This window comes from Trachemys scripta, chromosome 10 (genome assembly GCF_013100865.1).
Source record: "Trachemys scripta elegans isolate TJP31775 chromosome 10, CAS_Tse_1.0, whole genome shotgun sequence".
NCBI classification, from domain to species: domain Eukaryota; kingdom Metazoa; phylum Chordata; order Testudines; family Emydidae; genus Trachemys; species Trachemys scripta.
In genome coordinates this window covers 6167133-6187322 of record NC_048307.1, presented here as the reverse complement: position 1 = coordinate 6187322, position 20190 = coordinate 6167133, and the positions used below count along the sequence as shown (strand labels likewise).

At 47.9% G+C, this 20190-nt stretch overlaps 1 protein-coding gene across 2 annotated transcripts in view; it reads right to left on the bottom strand.

Moving 5' to 3' along the window:
• Window positions 1-20190, bottom strand: part of CACNA1H (calcium voltage-gated channel subunit alpha1 H) — a 205740-nt gene that overhangs the window by 165514 nt on the left and 20036 nt on the right. For both annotated transcript variants that reach the window (XM_034783486.1, XM_034783485.1), the window contains exon 4: window positions 13199-13358. In XM_034783486.1, the coding sequence (XP_034639377.1) occupies window positions 13199-13358 (160 nt within the window). The remainder of the gene's footprint in view (window positions 1-13198; window positions 13359-20190) is intronic.

Sequence of the window (20190 nt, the reverse complement as noted above, 5' to 3'; positions counted from 1 at the left end):
GCTCCACAATGGAGCTAGGACGACTCACAGTGGCTAAGGATCTCCCTCTCCTTCCAGCTCAGGCCTAATGCATCAGATAAAACCCTGTTTCCCGGCTTAAGGGTATAGCCATCACCCCCAAGGTGAGATATCAGTCTTCCCCCACCCCAGTCTCTCCCTTCCTGTTCTTGAAGCAGCTGGTTTTATGGCCACTTCACTGGAGAGACGGAGTGAATGCGGATTGCTATTAACTCCTTATTTGCCAAGGCCAAGGCGAGCTCTCCGTGCCCTGTCTCAGGGCCTCACACTGGGCCCCATATCCGGCCCACAGGACGTGCCACACTATACAGAGTGTCTGCATCTTGAGTTGAAGAGACAGACGGCACATTAAAATATTGCATCTTCCCAGCCTGCCTGAATTCCTCCTGCCCACCCACAGGCCTCTTTTGTTCCGAGGGAAATTTCCATCCAAAACCAGGCTGAAGAACAGTCCGAGTGCTGTATTCCTGCTGTTCTTGTTATGCGACTGAATGCTATGTCATCACACTGAGAAAGGGAGATTCTTGTGAAGGATTAAAATGTGCCGAGGCACACGTGTATAAGTGTGTGGAGGTTTTCAGGGGAGAGAGCGAGAGCAGAGCGCATGGAGGTAGCTGAAAGATTTGGGGGAGGGGAGGTGAAGAAGGAAGAGTAAAAAAACCCAAACCCCCACACACCAGAAGAAAGTTTGCTTGGAACATAATCAGCAGACATCCCCACTGTCTGCAGTTGGGCCTTAGAGGAACAAAAGGCACAGGAATGCACCTGACATATGCTGGAGGCTGCGTGTGGGTGGAAGCCGCGTGGGCGTGTTACATCCTGTGCCAATTGTCTCTTCAACGTGGCCTTCTCAGAGAGTTTGATTTTAAGCAGCCCGTTAGGCTACAAAATAACCAGGGAGAGAATGACTGTAATACAGGAAGTGGTGACCGGGGGAGAGAGAAGACAGACAGCTCGGGGGGTTGCTAATGGGCTGTGTCAGTCAGTCTCTGGCTGGTCGGAGCCCAGACTGATAGGGAGTGAGAGGCATTGCCTCAGAGGCTCTGGGTGAAACACACTGGCGGTCTCAGCGCGGTCACGGCACAGCTGGGGCAGCGGCTGGCTTGTTCCTGCAAAACACTGGATTTAAACGCAGCTCTAGCACAAATGGGTCCAACCCCCAGTGAACGCACTGGGAACTGCTCACCCTTACGCTAGGGCAGAGCAAGTTGGAGAGTCACTTTGTCAAGCAAAAGGCCGTTCAGCGTGGGGGGATGCATGCTGAATCTGCAGCGCCATCGCAGAACAAAGGCTGCGGGGGCTGATTAAGCCAGCCATGGCTCTCAGGCCTGAGGGAGCAATCGTAGGGCCTCTCTGCACGACACAGAGGGAGGTCTGGGAGCAGCAGCAGCTGAGGGCGACATGAAGAGCCCCATTTTGGCCTCACTTTCTTACTAGTCAGCACTCTTCGCACGATACGCTCACCCTGGGAAGCGGCATCCACATGCGGCCCTAGTAAATCTGTTATTGATGGCTGCACGTTCCCTGTCCTGGTGGCTCGGCATGCAGCGCGCTGCGTTCCAAGGAGCTCCGGCTACTGCTCCGTAAATTCCATTTGACTTCCTGGCTGTGACCTTTTAGATGCAGCGTATGGAGAAAAACCAAACCCGATGTAACAGCAGTTCCAGCTACTGCATGGAAATAGACCGGAGCTCCTCTGCCTCCTGCCAGTCTCATTTACTGTTTGAGACCGCGACATTTCTGGCCCAAATGTTCCCTCTCACAACGCGATGCAAAGCAGCGTTTCCAAGCGCTGTGCTGGAGGGGACGGCTTTTCCTCTTCCAGCCCATAGGTATGAAAGACCATAAATGCCCTAGAGCCACACGTCTGAAACCCACTAGCAGTGACTCAGCACCCTCCGCCGTCCAAGGGAGACCGCAACATGCAGCGTCTACCGCCGGAGTCTTGCAAATGAGACTCAGCAACCTGTGGTTTGTGTCATCCGGGCGTGGCTAACACGGAGCCAACCCCCAAACCTTTCCCACTTTGCATTGTGCTGTGCGTTGGCTGACTTTGCAGCAAGGTAACTGTAGTACAGTCTGGTAATGTCTCTTTAAAATCAGTCCTGTGCTATCACCAGAGCGCCTCCCATTGGAATGGGTCTCTCACCTGATGCAGACACACCCATGGTCTGCATGGTCAGAGTCCGTAGGAGCCAGCTTGTTATATATCTAATAAAGAGACTTTATCCCCCTGGTCTCACTCTGGGGCTGCAGGAAGATACCCTCAGCTGCTTGACGGTGTTAGAAAGCGCAACAGTAATCAGCTCTGGCGCAAGGCATCAGCAGACTAAACAATTCCTTAGGGCCCTGAGCAGCTCAATGGGTCCCCCTGTTTGCTGTCTATTATGTGTTGTGTGTAGGGGGCCCCCAAAATATTTCTGCTTAGGGCCCCCAATGGGCTAGCACCGCCTCTGACAGTAACAAACCATGGGGACGCCTAGCAACTGCCTAGTTTTCCTCGGTAGTTAACAAGCTCATCCTTGTTACCCGGGTCTCCTGAGTTCAGTTACAGGGCAAGTACTGTTTTGCAAAGGCCTTCGAACCTGTAAGGAAAATCTACATGTTCCCACGTCGGCAGGAGAGACGTTTCTGCCATTAGGTGCTCTCTCATCTTGCAGCCCTGGTTATCCAGAGAGTTCCTGGAATTACAGCAGCCTTTGGTCTTAACCAGGCGAAGAAAAGGGCATTTGAGCCCCACATGCTCCAATTCCTGGGTTTGCTGACAAGAATATAGCAGCAAACAGAACAAAAGTGGCTTGGGCTAAGCAAGATAGTTCCACCCAGTGAGGTCCAGGCAGTGTGTTACTCCTCATCTGTCCTCCTCTGGAGTTAAAACTACTAAGCAGAGGAGAAACATAAAATCCCACGGAGTGATGGGGAGTTGGAAACCTGCGTCTTGGATCCTAGCAGGTGAGCTCAGTCCATAGGTGTGCGTAGTGCTGCAGGGAGAGCCACCATGAGAAGAAGGATGGTCTTGTGGCTTAGGCGTTGGCAGGGGACCTGGAAGATTTGAGTTCAGTTGCCAGTTCTGCTGACTGTGTCCTTGGAACAAGACACTTGCCCTTTCTGGGCACCAGCTTAAAAAAAAAGAAGGCAATTTTGACCAGAATCTGTTTTGATCCATTCGTGGCATTTCAGATGACATGCCTTTCAACGCAGCCTCTAATTGCTCACCCAGGAAAACCAGCCCAAGCAGGAGTGCAGTAGATGAACCACTGTAATGAGCCAGACAGATGTCAAACTAAGCAGAGGCTCATTACCTTCAGTGGCCCACACGCAACCTCCTTCCCCAACTCTGGACCCAGGAGCACACTGGTTGCTAATGGCTGCGGGGTCGGGTCAGGGCTCCGTCTCTCCTGGGTAATTGTAATTAGGATTCCACCCAGAGCAGAGCTGGATTTTCAAAGGGGGAGAGACCAGCTGGATTGATGATTGGACAATTAGCAGCTGATGGATGCCAAAGCCCACTTGCTGGCGGTTGTTTCATGTTTAAATGTGCGGACAGAGACACATGCCATAATCACTGAGCATGGACCAAGGATTCAAGAGCGATCCAGGCAGGTGTGACCGATGCATGCGTGTGATGCCAACCCCCTAATCTTCCACCCTGGTTATTATGAAAACTGTCCATCCCAGTCCAGTGTAATCAGACACAGTGCAATGCTCTATGGCACACACACGTTTGTAGCTATCTGTCCTCCCAGCTGCAAGTCAGTTAATACATGTTTGTCTTCCCAAATCAATCTTTTCCATTGCACCCTCTCTCCCTCCTGGGTTATATTTAACCTCTTGATTTGATACACTCCCCCCTGTACATTAAAACTGGGCAGAAGGATGGTAAATATGGCTAGTGAAACCAAAGGTTGGTGAGGGCAGAGAGATGGGCACCATGCCAGACATTTCTGCTAGAGAATAAATGTTGTCCGCAGCTGTACCACCTTGGGCGGTGATCTAACAAGCTAGCTAGGGTCAGATCTGGTCAGCGTGTTGGCGGGAGGCTTCTGGGGGAAGCCCGGTTAACTAATGATTTTTGAAGTGGAAAAAGGTTTGCGTGTGAGGTTTGGAGGGAAGTTTGGCTTCGTTCTTACATTATCAGGCCTGTTTTTTTCTGCCTCTTTTGCTCAATTTTGCACCTGCACTAAAATCACTTTTAAAAAAACGAACATCCTCCACAGAGGGCCAAACGCAGTCAATGGGCATCCGCAGCGTTGTGTCCACTTACGCCAGGCCTGATTTCTACAGAGAGTCTTTGCTGGCTCTGAGTAACCAGTGCTGCTCCCTTGGGTCTGTGCTGCTAAGGAGATCACAAAATTGAGACTCCACTTTCCCCCTTTCCCATCCCATTACAAAAAGCCGGCCCTGTGGCTGCTCACTGAACAATGGCTACTCTCTACGTTTACTGTAATGGCCATAAGAAAAAATCCCATGTCATGGTAGCAATGTAGCAAACTTAAGATCCTTTCTTGGTGTCCAGTTGTACCGAGTGGCCTGTCAGCGATTCCAAATGGGTAAAAAAAATGCAAAGCAAAACCATCATCCAATGGTAAAGCGCCGGTGAGATCCATGCACCAAATGGAAGCTACTCATCTGAAACCGCCTACCTTGTTCAGGCGGGGACAGGCCAGCTGGTTATATTGTTATTTGCAACTAGACATCCTTTGCATAACTTGCTAATGGCTGTGAATCCACTCATCACTAGACCCCTGGGCTGGGAGGACAAACGCACCAGAAATGAAGAGTGGATTAGCACCTCTTTCTCTGCCAGTTGGCCTGTCTGTCTGTCGTGCGTGCAGCAATTGTATGTCTCGTGGAGATGGAGGATTAACAACGCTGTCCAGTCCAAACTCCCCGCCCACTGCCGTGCAAGCATGCCTCAGTGCCGGCTCAGAGGAACTATCCTCCAGGAAGGAAGGCAGCAGTTTATCTTCATCTACAGGCTTTGGAGCTCACGATAAGCACGCTCCTGCCAGGTGCTGAGTGCCCTGGATGTCCCATGAAGCCAGGGGGAGTTGAGAGCACTCGGCACATCGCGGGATTGGGCCTTTCAAGAGGAAATTCCTCTCCAGGGGAAATCAGACTGACAAATCCACTGGCTTAAGGAAAGCCAGAAGGGCTGGTTAAACTACACTCACAAGCACCTTTCACACAAACCCACAGAGCTGTCTGCAATGCCCTCTACCTACTTCAATGCTTTGAAAAAGCCAACCAGCCAAAGGCACTGCGGCGTGGAGCGGCTCCGGAGTTAATTAAGACTGAAGTGCTCGTGTTCTACCTGTCCGGCAGCGTGAGCTAAATACGACACATCACAGCTCTTTCGCCGAATTTCTTCAAAGGCTCTAAGGAGGAGAAAAATGCTCTTACGAATAATGGCATGCGAGGAACAGCCCACCAGCAGCCTGGGCAAGCCGGAGGTGACCTGGATTATTTTTCTTTCTAGAGTTAAAGGTTCATTCTGGATTGATGGGTGGCAGGGGCAAGCACCTGGATAGGCTGCTGGGTTGAACTTGTTGCTGACACACACACACACACACACACACACACACACACACTCCTTCGGGTGCTTATCGCAGTGATGCCAGATCTGACAAACCACACAAGAAGCCCTGGGTATGACACCTCAGGGGAAGGTCCCCCGCTGCTCAGCTCTCTCCCACCACATGGAACTCATTTGGGAGTGGGGAGATCACTATGGAGCTGGGGTTCAGGGTATACCTTTGTCCCCCATGCTATTATTATTCTACTTCTCCTCAGGAAAACAGTGTCGGGGAGTCTGATCTGTGTAAGAACCTCTGACCTTGGCCTCCTAGGTACGGTAATCGCTGAAGTTTCTTGTAGAAAGTCAAACTGTCCAGACATCTTCTGCCAATGACAAAGCACCGTTCTGGCAATGAAGACCTCAAAGGGAGGAAATTAACTAGAAACTGTAGTCAAAGGGCCAGAGGCAGATCTCACTTAGACTGGTTACTCCAGTTAAATGTCATGGGTCTGATTCTTCCCTGCCCCTCGTATAGTCATTTAGACCAGCGCAAAGTGGGTTTAAAACACCATCATTCTCATTGGGTAGCATTTTACATTGCACTAGTGTAATGATAGCAGGGTTGCAGAGAATCGGGCTCTGTGATTGCACGGGAGTCACTCCCAATTTACAGGGGTGCTCGGGAAATCAGAACCAGGATTCTAATCTTTGCTGACTACCCAAGCCCCACCTGCCCCCTTCTCATATTCTGGACTGTTGTCCCCCTCTGGAAGCTAAATGGAATGGGAAAAGTTCATGCCTGTCTCTTTTGTCTTGGCCTCCAGCAGCAGGCGCAGATGGGAGGAAAGCTGTGGTGTGTCCTTCTGCCCAAAGGGCAGTCAAAGGTCTAGCAACCATTATCTTAGGCTGAGGAGAACAACAATGGGCATTAGGGACATGGAATGTTTGGCAAACGACACTAAATGACCAGAATCTCATTCCCCTTTCAGTACAGACGTCTATTCTCTTTGCCTCTGTTTAAAGCCATGGCTTAATTTTAATCCTATGTCCAATGCATAAGGGTTTTTTCTTCCTTTTGACTGCTCTCCCTGGAGCTGAAAGGCATGACTGAGGGCCAGACACATCTAGTTCACAGCAGCAAGGGGAAAAACCTACCAAGGGCACTAAAGCAAATGGGCCAAATTCTCTCCTCGGTTTCACCCATGCAGCCCTATTTACTTCAATGATGTAGGAACTTCCTCTGTCACAAGCCTGTGTGAGCCACCACATTTGTTTCTGCTATTCAGTGGGGTGGCACTGAATACTGCACTTATGCCAACGTCTACCACAGTAGCACGGATGGCACTGAAGTTATTGGGGCCGTGCTGAAATACATGGGGTGGTGTTTGTAAAAATGAGAGCAGAATCTAGCCCTCCAAGAGCCTTTCAGGATGCCCGAGGGGACAATTATTCCATCAGCAGGGTGACCACAATGAATATTTCCACTGGGATTTGTTCTCTGTCTAGCAGGGCAAATCTCAAAAGGTTTGGGGGTTCTATTCCATTCTTCTATGCTCTCAAAAATCCGGAAGATGATTTCAGAACTGTTGGTCTTGACCCTGCTCCCACTGAAGTTAATGTGGGTGCTGCCATGAATCTTAACAGATGCTGGATTGGATTCTTTGGGACTGAAAAGCTGCACTGGATTCTTGGAAGAACAAGCTTTCTTCTGAGATTCGCAGCCAAGTCAAAAATCGCCCAGAAACATCCCTTCCTGTGGGATTTCACTGCGTCTGCCTCTGTGAATGTTTTCCTGGCACCCAGAAGCGCAGACTCAGGGGAATGACAAAGACAGATGATAAGGTACAAATTTTGATCAAGCCTCAGAAATTATTCACTCCCAGTTTGGGGCCAAGCTTTGGGGTGGTGGTGGTGAGTGGGGCTATTTTACACAAACCAAATGCAGTTTTAGGCATGATCTCTCACTCCACAGAGAACAAGAGTCAAAGTGGGAGTTCTGTTGTAACATTTGGACATAAGGGGAAATATACGAGCCCCGTCCCTTCCTTCAGGGCTGCAGAGGGCCCCAGACACAATGGAACAGGTGCAAGGCCTTATACTATTACTCCAGTGTAACTAACAGCAGAATCAAATCCAGTGCATTTGCACCCCCCAAGTCTTCCGGAGCCTAGCTGCTAGTGACTCCCTGTACATCCCTAAGCAACTGGATTTTTAGGTGGGAAAGCTGATCCGCAGCAACTTGGATCCACCTGCTACTGTTCCCTGTAGACCAGGCGTGTAGGAAAAGTGGGGGCTACAGTAGTAGCCACAGAAGTGCTGCCATGCCTGGAGCCGAGGACTCCCTCCCTCAGCACCAAGTCCGGTGACACAGGGAACCCAATTTAGCTCTTAACGATAAGGATTGAGCCCTTGATTAGAAAAGCCTGCAGTGCCTTTGATGTGGCTAATGGATGTTATGTAACAGCCTGTTCCTCTGTGCTGGTTAGTTTTTGTACTTAGTGAGTGATCCCCGTGTGGTTAATTTTTAAAGGCTCCACTTTTCAGCAAAAAAAAAAAACCAACAAAAAAAAAAAACCCCATACATAATTTTGACTACGGGGACGCAAACCGGTCAAAGAGATTAGAGAGACCCGCCTATGTCAATTACGGCGCTCTGCTCCAGGCGCCCAAAACACTGCACTCATACTGTGCTTGCCCACTGTAAAATGGAAATGCAACCTCTCAGAGTGCAGTGTTAACACAGCTTCGTGAGCTTTTAAATGACAACTGTGTGATTATCTTATGACTGATGGAAAGTCCCGAAGTACGCTGCGCGGTCTTTGATTGGCACTGGCTAGAGAACCCTGAGTCATCGGTATCAGAGCAATAAGATGTAGGAGGGGGAAAGTGACATCTCAGACTCAGAGGGCAGCTGATAGCTACAGAGAGATCTGAACACGCATAATAGTTTTTATTTGAGGTTCTAAAAAGGCTTCCTAGCATCATGTCTCTCAGCATCGCTGGCCAGTTGAATAAATGTTGCAATGTCCGTTTTATATAATTAACAGAGGCCCAGAGATGTAAAGTGACTTGTCCAAGATCACGCAACAAGGTAGTCACCGAATCAGAGTGAGATAGGCCCCAGGAGTCCTGCATCAGAACTAAGGGATGGTCTCTGCACACTGGGTAAGATGCGACACGTGCTGTGAATACTAGGCAGTCACAAATAGGATATGATGCGGTAACTAGGGGGGTGTCATAATCCATACACATAAGGGGACAGAGTTAAAGTTGCACATGCAGACTGAACTCAGGCACTTCCTCGCTGCTGTGTGGTCAACGTCCATCTTTAGCGATCTCAGAAGTGAGATTTTTCTACAGGATTTTCATTATGAATCCAAACCATAGTTCATATTCATCTGGGCGTTTCCAGAAATCTGCATGCATTCAGTCTGGATCGCGGTTGGTGTGGCTATTAAGGTGGGTACTAGGACATACATGACATGAATATGGGCTCAATCCGTAACGCTCAGATTCAAATCCAGATCCTGAATGTCCCAAATTTCGGGGTGGTTGGTTCAGGCCTAGGTCTAGAGGCTCGGAGTTTTCCCTTTGATACGCTGAATAGCTTTGGAAACAAGCAACTGCATTTGTAGAGCCATATTTCAAGATACCAGCTGCGATATGCACCACTTATAAGAGGAGCAGTGGCATTGACCTGAGTGGCCGGGGGAGATCCTGGCTCTCAGACACAGCACTCATATTCTGAGCTCCCTTTATAATCGCTGCTGCTCCCATTTACTCGTCTTAGCAAGGGACAGTTTTGTTCTCTTAGGGGCTCCTGCTCTCTATTCCCTACACCCTGATTTTTGACTTTTTCCCAACAGTTCTCTCCATGTCTCTCCCCCGCCCCGGCCAGATTTCCCCTTCTTTCTAGGCCTTCCTGGTTTCTCATCGGTGTTCTCCTTCTTTGAATAGGAGACAGCTACTTGCATGAAAACACCAGCTATTCCAGCTCTAAGACAACATGGATTTCGACAGCATTCAAGCTCTCACTTTTTCCCCTGACATATTGCTGCACAAAGAGGGGGGAAAAAAAGCCTTAGATCAAAGTTAAATCCATTTACGGTGAGAGATTTTGATCCGCCCAGAAAGATCTGATCCTCGAACATCCATCTCTCTTCCCTTTGTTAAGTACCGTAGGGCCCGCAGATGTGTTTCTCCCCACTGCCGTTCCGTGACTGAGCCTAGCGTCAGGCTGGGCTCTTCCACCCTGCGATTCTCCAGTGCTTCTTAGTCACAAGTGGTGTCAAATGTGGCAGAGGGACCGCATGTGCTCCACAGCCCTGATGCTATTCCTATGTCCCTGACACAAGGGACACATCCAAACATGCCCAATACATGCCGTGCCATGCCTCTTATTTTAACTAATTATAAGAACGAAGACCCCTTTGCATGTGGCAATAGGATGTCTATCAGGAGCGGTGGAAGCGCCCGAAAAGTGGAGTGGGGCCAGAGGTGACCGAACCGTTTCCCCCCCCCAAGCCCCACCCCAAAACCGCCCCTTCCACCCCCCCCCCCCCCCCCCGCTCCCCCGCCGCCTCCTCCACAGCCCCCCCGAGGCCCCGCTCCCACGCCGCCTCTTCCATGTCCCCCCCGCCTCTTCCCCCCACCCCCGCTCATTCCTCTCCACCCGCTACCCCCATCGCTCGCCCATATGGCTGGAAAAAGTGGAAGGGCATAGCTGTTCCGGTGCCCCTGCTCTCTCTACTGCCTTATAAAATGACACTCTATGTGTTCATAGCATTGCGCAAGCCCCAACAAACCGTGCGGCTGTAAGGGAGCTTTGCAGAACATTATTCTCATGTTACAGACAGGCAAACGGAGGCACAGAAAAGCTAAGTGACCTACCCCAAAACTGCACTGTCATTGCCAAAACTGAGAGGGGAGCTCTCGGGTTCCTGGCTGCCAACCTCACCCTCCTTGCGCTACAGTGCATGGTGTCCACTTTTTACACCGCGTGAAACATGCATTTGCAAACACATTCTATAACAGATCTACCGGTTCAGCACAGAAAATGTATATTTTCCACAGAGCTAATCCCACAGCGAATTGCTTTTGCACTCTCTCTGTGAAGAGAGCAGGGTCCAATTTTGGTCTATTCATAGGGTTCCACCAGGGCATTCTCCAAAACTACCCAGAATGCTACCAGTGCCTGAGCAGATACTCATCCCAGGGTGCCTGTGTATTCGCATTCAAGCATCTTCTGAGCCCTTTAGTAAAATATGATAATATGTGATTAAGGCCTGACTGGAATCACCTCTAGCTTTCGTGTTTTGGGGCAACACAGAGGCTTGTTTTGGGAGGCCCTATCCCAACAATCTGCACTTCCCCTCCCCCTCTCTTTCCTCATGGAGCACAATGGCTTACTCATTCTGGGGTAGAAGGGGCTAAAAATTAGTGGAGTTTACCAAAGTGCGTTTAATAGTCAAGGTATCTGTCCAAAGAATGGGTTCATTCAGAAGACTGAAATTATTGGGTCATCCAGGACATAGGACAAAACGGAGGCCTTATTGCCCATCTAGGGAAAATGACCTACATGCAGCACAACTCCTGGCAGGAGTCGAGGAGGAATGTGTCACATATTGGGAATGATACCTGCAATTATCATTTTCAAGGAATTGACTGGGTTTCTTTAGTTTGTGTTTGGGATATTCTTGACGCCAACCCACCAGAACAAGTGCTAGCATCCTAGAGGCAATCAGGATGCCGAACAAGCACCCTACACAAGCACATTTCGGGCTAAAGCTTAATTGCTCCGATCAGGAGAGAAACTTGGGGAACCAGTGAGGCGGAAGGAACCTGTGATGCTATAGATGACATTGTCATGTGACAATGGTAAAGCATCTCAGAAGTAGCTTTCATCTAGCACTGAACAATGAGCTAGATGAAAGAAAAAGGAGAATAGTTTTATTCTTCAAACTACTATGCCTCTCTTTCACTGCAGAACTGCTACCTAGATCCTTCTGGGTCCAGCCCCTCCTGGCTGGATTCCTGACGGAGTTTTAAAGAAACAGAACACACATCGTCATCACATGCTTTACAGGGAAAATGGCCCTATGTGATTCAGAGTCAGACAGCCTAGCAGGGTAACCAGCACTTCCCACCAGGAATAAACTGCAACACATGTTTCAGAACACACACACGTACACAAACACACCCCTCTGACATTTCTGCATTTGCTATTGCAGTGTTGCCAACTCTGGAGTCTCGCACGATTTGATGTTTATCTTAAATCTTCAGCTCCCAGAGTGGTGAATCTCAGCTTTCATTAAAATAAAATGTAAGAGCCTGTCTCCTGTGCTTGTAAAAAAAAAAGTTTGGAAACGTGAACTCTAAAGGTACAGAAACCAGAAGGCAAATATTAAAAAAAAAATCCCAAATGTATAATTATTATTTTAAATCTTGTGATTTTTTAGGCCAATTTCATGATTTGGTGGGGAGGGTGACTCATGATTTTTCAGTGCTTGAGGTTAATAATACTGCTATTGGTAGCACTCATATTGACATTGTTTGGGACCAATCTGAAATACCAAGGGAAAAAATCCAGTTCGATTTGAACCAAAACCAATTTTTTCATCGAATCAAAAATCTCGAAAAAAATTCACTGCTAATGGATCAAAATTTTTTGGGTCAGCTCAGACAGAAATCTAATGTTTTTTTGATTCATTTAGAGTCAACCAAAAAGTTTCAGCCAACTATCAATTTTGTTTTGACTTTCATTTCGATTTGCTATTTTGGGGTCTCTTCCACCCTTTTTTTTTTTTTAAATAGTCAAATTTGAATTCAAAATGCCATTGTGAACCATAAAAGTCAAAATGAGACATTTACAATGGTCAAAACAAAATGTTCTGAGGTTTTTTGAAAAAAAAAACAAAAAATCGTTTTGTTCCTGGGCAAAACTATTGGTTGAATTCAACCCAAGTTTTGCAAATAGTTTCAGAGCAATGAAAAATGCATTTTCAATGAAAAAAAAAAAATCTGTTGAAATTTTTTTGCCCTGCTCTAGTTCAGTGCTTCTCAAAGTCGGGCCGCCACTTGTTCAGGGAAAGCTTCTGGTGGGCCGGGCTGGTTTGTTTAACTGCCGCGTCCGCAGGTTCGGCTGATCGCAGTTCTCACTGGCTGCGGTTCGCCCTCCCAGGCCAATGGGGTCTGCGGGAAGGGCGGCCATCACATCCCTCGGCCTGTGCCACTTCCTGCAGCCCCCATTGGCCTGGACCAGCGAACCGCGGCCAGTGGGAGCCACGATCGGCTGAACCTGTGGACGCGGCAGGTAAACAAACCGGCCCGGACTGCCAGGGGCTTTCCCTGAACAGGCGGCGGACCGGCTTTGAGAAGCACTGCTCTAGTTGACACAACGCCAGTTTACAGCACCTGAGGAACAGACACAGGGCTAAATCCTGGGAGGAGAACTGAACAAATGGACCGGTTCAGTTCAGTTCGGCTAGCCACACCTATTCCTAATGGGGCAACCTTCCTTTTCCTGCCTGGGGCAGGGCGAAGGAGGAGATATTGGTATGGAAGCCACAACTTATGCTAACCCTGCTAGCTAGATACATAGACACGTTTCTCCTGTAGCCGGAGGGAGAAAAGACGAGACCGTGAGTTTCCCGCTGTACTTACATTGCGAAGTTGCTGTCTACGAAACACCTGTTTCTGAGCAGCCCTGCCCAGAGCTGCACGCCGACTATCCCAAAGATGAAAAAGACGAAGAAGCACAAGAGAAGGACGTTGCCTAACATAGGCAGAGTATCTAACAGCAGGGTAACGAGTATTCGCATACCTGTGGGGAGAAGGAGAAAACAGGTTATGTGAGCCCTTTGCGAGCCCTTCAAGCAGGACACAGCTAGACACAGGAGCAGGTGTTGTGATGAGCTCCACACATTTAGGAGAAGCTTTCTCATCACTTCTGCAGCTTCAGAAGCAAGCTCACAGCTTCTAAGTGTGTACGGTGGCAAATGAAGTGAAGTTATCTTCTGCAGTGTATTCCCTTTTCAATGGAAGATGGACCCAAGTCCAAGATCGGTACTTCAGAGCGGGGAAGGGGCACTCCCTGCACGAGTCGGTGAAGTCAACGGAAATGAGGAGAGTAGGATAAAAAACAGACTCTACATCTCGGGACTGCATATGAATCACGGAATTGGATGCTTGCGAGGCGGCTTCCCAGCATGCTCTGGGTGTGGGTGAATCAAGACTTAAGGTTTTAAAAATCTGGGCTGCCAAGGCTCATCTCCACTGAAGTTGCATCTTACAGGCTGGGAGTTCCCCCTCCCGACTCAGGAACTCAGTGTTATTCAATGGAATTCACCCTGCAGGGCAGGAGGACGTGTGAGGCCAAAGGCTTGTGCCTCTCTGATGGACTACGGGCTCAATAAACTTTCTAAAGAAACGTCCCTACTCTTCAGCCCACCTGCCAGCATCATCTTCTATTCAAAAACTACCTTCTGGGAAACCATCACATGCCAACAAGTAACTCACCCGACGCCCTGAGGAATCCTTTCCTACCCAAAATTCATCTGGGCAGAAGCATTTTAATAATATTCACAACCTGTCGGTGCCCCAGCTGCGGTGTAACAAATCCTTGGCCTACAGACAACAATCACACTCATGTAGGGAGCAGGGCTAGAAATCTGTCCCTTCTACTCCAAAACAGAGACCTCTGCCACTGAAGTTAAAGAAGAACCTCCCTACTTGATGGTAGCAGTAGGTCTTTTATCCTCTTTCTGAACCAGCCCCCAGAGGGCGACATCACTCTGATATATACACTAAGTCAGTGCTTTACAATGGGCCCAAGATTTCATTACTGGTGCCAATGGATGTGTCAAACCCTGCTCTTCGCAGCCAGAGGGAACTTTCGTTTCTGTGCAATATTTATGTGATAGGAGAGAAAAAGGGCGGGAACATGAAGATCCCACAGAGTGCAAACTATGAACAAGATGGGTGAACATTACCTGAACCATACAGGAGCTTTGCTGACAACACTTTAAGCCCCTCATGCCCACCACCGTTCTCCCGGAGTGCTCTCAAGTGCTGTCAGACTGTGCTGCTGTCAGACTGCCAGTCCTTTCACAATGCCTGACTGATTGTCTGGCTGCCTCAGGGAAACAGCACTGTAATCCCTTTGGCTGATTGGTATTGAACTATTATGAGGCTGGAGGTGGGGATTCTGGGACGTCCATATCAAGCATTTTCAAAAGGCACTAACTGTTCCAGAAGTAAAAGGACAGATCCGTAGAGTCCTCCAAGGGGCAAACCAGGATTTCAATGCAATTTACAAGGACGGGAAAAGGAAGAAAGCAGGCGGATGTCAAGAGCCAAAGGGGATTAACCGGACTGCTGTACAGCATAAAGAACCGATCACCACTTCTACACCACACTTCCTATGACTGGTTAGCCATAGTTAGACTATAATTCTTTTCTAGTAGCCATGGCAATAGGAAAGTCCTGTGGAAGATCTCCCAGACACGGGTCACTAAGTTAGGGCACTAGCCCCGGAAGTGGGAGACCTCATTTCATCAGAGTCATCCTGTGTGCCCTAGGGCAAGTCACTGAGGGCTTGCCTTCACTGCAAGCGTCAACTCGAGTTGACTCCTCTTGACCTAGCGTGGGTCGAACGAGGACAACACAATCCCTGAGCTGCGCAGGCTGGTTGTATGAGCAGCCCAGAGCTGCTGGAGTCCCCACTGCATCACTAGCTCAAATGCCACTCTACCCTCAACCTACATCCTGCCAGGCCGGCCTGCTGGCGTTTAAAGTACCACTGAACTCAAGCTCGACACTTTTGTGTGTGGATGGGAGTCAGGTTGGGGCAGCACTTGAGTTATACCTGGAGCGAACACTGCAGCGGGGACAAGCCCTTAGCCTCTCTGTGTCTCCGTCCTCCATCTGTCAAATGCAGATGAGAGACCTGCCTGACCTCACAGGGGAGTTGGGAGGATAAATTCAGTAAAGATTGTGATGCACTCAGATGCCTTGGTAACGGGGTGGGGGAGGGGATAGAAGTTCTTAAGGTAGTTAAATACAATTGTTATTGTTAAATACCCAAATAAGGCAGCTAGGGGGAAATTCTGGGCTACTCGTGTTGTTTTTCACAAAATTAGGGGTATGTGACCTGGTATTGGGGCCAAATACCAATATGGGTTATTATATTTTGCCTACCTAAAATGAAAATGAATTCTCTTGAAATGAATCATTATTACACCTCTACCTCGATATAACACGGTCCTCGGGAGCCAAAAAATCTCACCGCCTGAGATAGGTGAGACCGTGTTATATCGGATTCAGTCCGGTAGGGCGTACCAGCAAGAGCCGGTAAGCCGTGCCGGGCTGGACCGGCTTCCCTGGCGGTGATTTAAAGGGCCTGGTGCTCCAGCCGCTGCGGGGAGCCCCGGGCCCTTTAAATCACCACCGGAGCTCCGGCAGCCGGGCTTGGGTGGGGATTTAAAGGGCCTGGGGCTCCACACGAATTCGGATAGAATGTGGTAAAGCAGCGGGGCTCGGGTGTTGCTTTAAAGGGCCCGGGGCTCCCTGCTGCTTTACCGCGTTATATCCAAATTCGTGTTATGTCGGGTCGCGTTCTATCAGGGTAGAGGTGTAGTAGTAATTATATATTTAAGACATCCAGAAATGGGCTTGGCACTTGACAGTACAAGTAGCATTAAGATCTAGACTGTGCCCCAAAGAGTTGGCAATCTATTCTGAATACAAGGTTCTTCCCAATTTCCTGCACTAAACCGTTGTATAATATTGCTGGTGTCATTTTAGTGGCTGATGTGTCCCACCCTAGAGGTGGCTGCATTTGGGGGTGGGGGGGTGAGTGACAGAACCCATCCCTACTTGGATATGGTTTAGAATTCTGCAAAGAGCATGGACAATTGTAAAATTGCTATCTCTTACTAATACTGTTTATTCCTCACCTATGAAATAGGGCCAGACAGTGAACCGGCGTCCATGCAAACCAATCCACAACCCCAAAGCAGGGGAAATGTCATGTCAGCTGTGCCGGAGCGCCAGACAGCAGAGAAACCCTCTGGACACCGTGACGGTGTCTCATAGTACCATAGCTTCAGTAAGTGGAAGTGAAAAAGCAGCAAGTGAGCTTTTCTCCTCCTGCTGTTTATTCCTCCCACTGCCCCGGTAATATTGCAGAGGAAGATGGTGAGCCAGAGACTGACAACTGGAGCAGAATCAATTAGGGGAAAGACTGCTCTGTGGAAACGGTGCAGCAGTCCAGCAGGGAGAGGGAAAGAAACCTCAGTCATAATACACCTCTACCCCGATATAACGCTGTCCTCGGGAGCCAAAAAATCTTACCGCGTTATAGGTGAAACCGCGTTATATCCGAATTCGTGTTATATCAGGTCACGTTATATCGGGGTAGAGGCGTATCTACTTCTTCAAGGCCTAGTTCTCCTAATGCATGGAGTTTGGTGCTGTCTGACGGTCCCATGCTGTGTGTGATGACCGTTCATTTACACATTGATGCACAAAGCTTCCCTAATAACACTGAGCCTGTCACCTAAAGAAGCCATGGCAAACTAGTACCATTAAGGGGTTTGTCCTTCTTGGCCCTGTGGAAGGAACCATGTTTAAAAATGACCGTTGCTAGCATGGTTTCCTTGACTATACGTAGGCTTTGCAACCTTGTTGTAACCATGTTAGTCTCAAGATATTAGAGAGACAAGGTGGATAATGTAATATCTTTTATTGGACCAGCTTCCGAAAGAGACTAGTTTTTGTGCTTATACAGACCTGAAGAAGAGCTCAATGTAAGCTCAAAAGCTTGTCTCTCTCACCAACAGAATTTGGTCCAATCAAAGAAATTACCTCACCCACCTTGTCTCTCTAATATTCTTAGGCTTGGCAGAATTAGATTTTAAGGTTTTTTTATGATTTCGACTGATAATATCACTGTTTATTTTTAAGCATGTTTTCCTGATTTTTATCCAATTAAATTTTCACAGTTGCAGGAAATTATGGGCTGGGTGTGTGGGTTAGACAATAATTATTCAATGACAGTGGATGTTGAAATTCAAAAAAAATAGTAAAGCTTTATAACTGTTACAACACAAATTGTCAACAACTAAATGTCCTTAAATCAACTCTAAGAAGTTTTCAAGCAGCATTTTCCTTACTTTGCCTAGCTGTAAATTTCGATTATTCTGGATTGGAATACTTTTTCATCAGCTGGTGTGTGTATGGTGATATCGAGGTTGATTGACATTCACCATTAAAAAACGTAGTCTCCTAAGCCTAACTGTACTGGTCAAGGACTTATGGATGGGGCTTACCCATCAAACCTGAGATGCTCAGAAATGAAGGGTCAAACTCTGTCTTCGCTCTGCACTTTGTAGTTAGAGGTCAGGGTGACTTCCAAGTTTAAGTTAAAGCAACAAAAAAAACCCATCCTGAGGAATAATGACATGCAAATTAGTGGTTCAATAAAGGTTAAATGAGTCTTTGCAAAGCCAACCAACCATAATTTGAACAGCTGATAATTGTAGATTTGAGAGAAAGAAAAGGAGAACTAAAAAAACCCCAGCAGTGCTACGTTCCAAAAAAGGAAAGAGCTTTAGGCACTGAACATTCCGACAGAAAACATGGCGCGTGATTACTGCACGGTGCAAATCAGTCGGTCTGACAGATAGTGCTGGCGACAGTGCAGTCTTCAGGGGCATTTTATCCTGTTAAGAGGCTGCGCTGCAAAGTGCTCTCCCGGTCTGTGTAGAGCTATTTCTCCCTTAATTTCCCCGCCCCTGCAAGATGTTACCCTCCATTAGTTATCCCATTTGGATAGAGAATGGCATTTAAATTCTGATGTATTTTCTCTCTTAGCCTCTTAATTTTCAGGTTGCTGCTTCTTCCAGCCAACTCTCAAGTCATGTCTAATGCATCTCTGAGTAGTTCTTAATTACACAGGGCGGCAGCTCAATCTCCTTTGACTTCAGAGGGAGTTTTGTCTGCATATGGGCTAAGAGCATCAGGATTTGGCCCAGTCGCCTAGGCAGTGCCACTTTTTTTGGCATAACGGGACCAGACCCTCAGCTCGTGGAAATCGATGCAGCTGCATTGAAGTCAGCGGAGCTGCACTGATTTATACGCAGCATATAGAGATGTATGTGCTGCTACAGTATGGCACATTCCATCCCAGGATCTCAAAGCACGGTGAGATCATCAGCTACAAACAATAGCTCATTTCTTCTCCTACACGGAGACAAGCTTGATGCGGGGGGAAAGGGGATGAGTAGCAGGGCAAGTTACGCCTCCCTAATTCCCCAACTGCATTTGCACCCTCCCAGGCCTTTTGGCATAAGTTACAAGAGGTTGGAGGCTACAACAACGTACACAGACGGGTTCTGGTCCTTGTGGGATCTTATATCAGCTGTGAGTTAGCCTAGTGCAGACATGCTCCACACCACCCCCAACGCATGCCCTCCCACCCCCATAGCAGGATGTAGGGGGGGCGGTTAGCGTAGCAGATGGCAATGCTACTTTATACCACCTGAGAACTCCACTGTTGGCAAGAGAACTGTAGGGGAACCTATACTAGTTAGGGCCAGAGTCCATCACTTTACCCTGTCCGAGTGGTGCAAAGTGGCGGGATCAGGAAGAGAAAATCCTTACCAGTAAGATAAACCTCAGCAGTAATAACTAATCTCACAATGTCTTGTGACGTAGATGTTACTCCCTACAAAATGGAGAAACCGATGGACAGACAGCATAAATAACTCGTCAAAGGTCACTGAACGAGTCAATGGAAGAGCTAAGAGTAAAACTCGGTCTTCCCCAACTCTCTGTCGTGTGCGTTAACTATTCAACATGTTGCTTCCCTAAGGTCACTCAAGAGCACAAGCTCGAGGAGCTTCAATGTCACAACAAATATATATATTTTTAAAATACAGTAGGAGACTAACTTGAGCGCACAATGAGTTTTTATTTCATAGTGTTCCTTCCCAATGCACTCAGTAATTCTAAACCCAAGGAACACATTCAATAGCACTGCCCTTCAGACTTGTTTAACAAATCTATCTTTGGAAAAGCAAAAGGCTCATGTAATTCCCAGTGGTAGGAAGAAGTTTTGCCCTTATCCGATTCTCTTTCCTCCATCTTACCTTCTTTTCCCCAAAAATGGTTAATATCTATGTTCCTCTGCCAGACAACTTGGTTGTTTAGTGGCACAGCTCTAGAGATTGATCCCATCTGTTAGCTATCTACGCAAGGCACTTTGGACCCTCTTAGTAAAATGCCAAGTGTGGCATGGGAAAAGAGGATTAGCATCAGTTAGGCTGAAAACAAGCTTCATGATTTCTTTTCAACTTCATTACATGTGGTGCCCATTTTAAACCACATATTTCAACAACAACAACAACCACCCAGCAATGAAATGAGCTTGAAAACAGTGACCGCTATTAAAAACCTTACAGCCCGTGCCAAAAACATAAATTGTGGAATTATCTTCTTTCCCAGTCATTTCCAAGGAATAATTTCTAATACAGATGATGTTTTTATTGGCTGGGTTCCTCCTTTCTTTCTTTTCTTTGAAAAAATATCTTGTGGATGAATTTATTGCACATGAAAGCGAAGGGGTAATAGAATTGGATGGGGCCAGGCAAAGT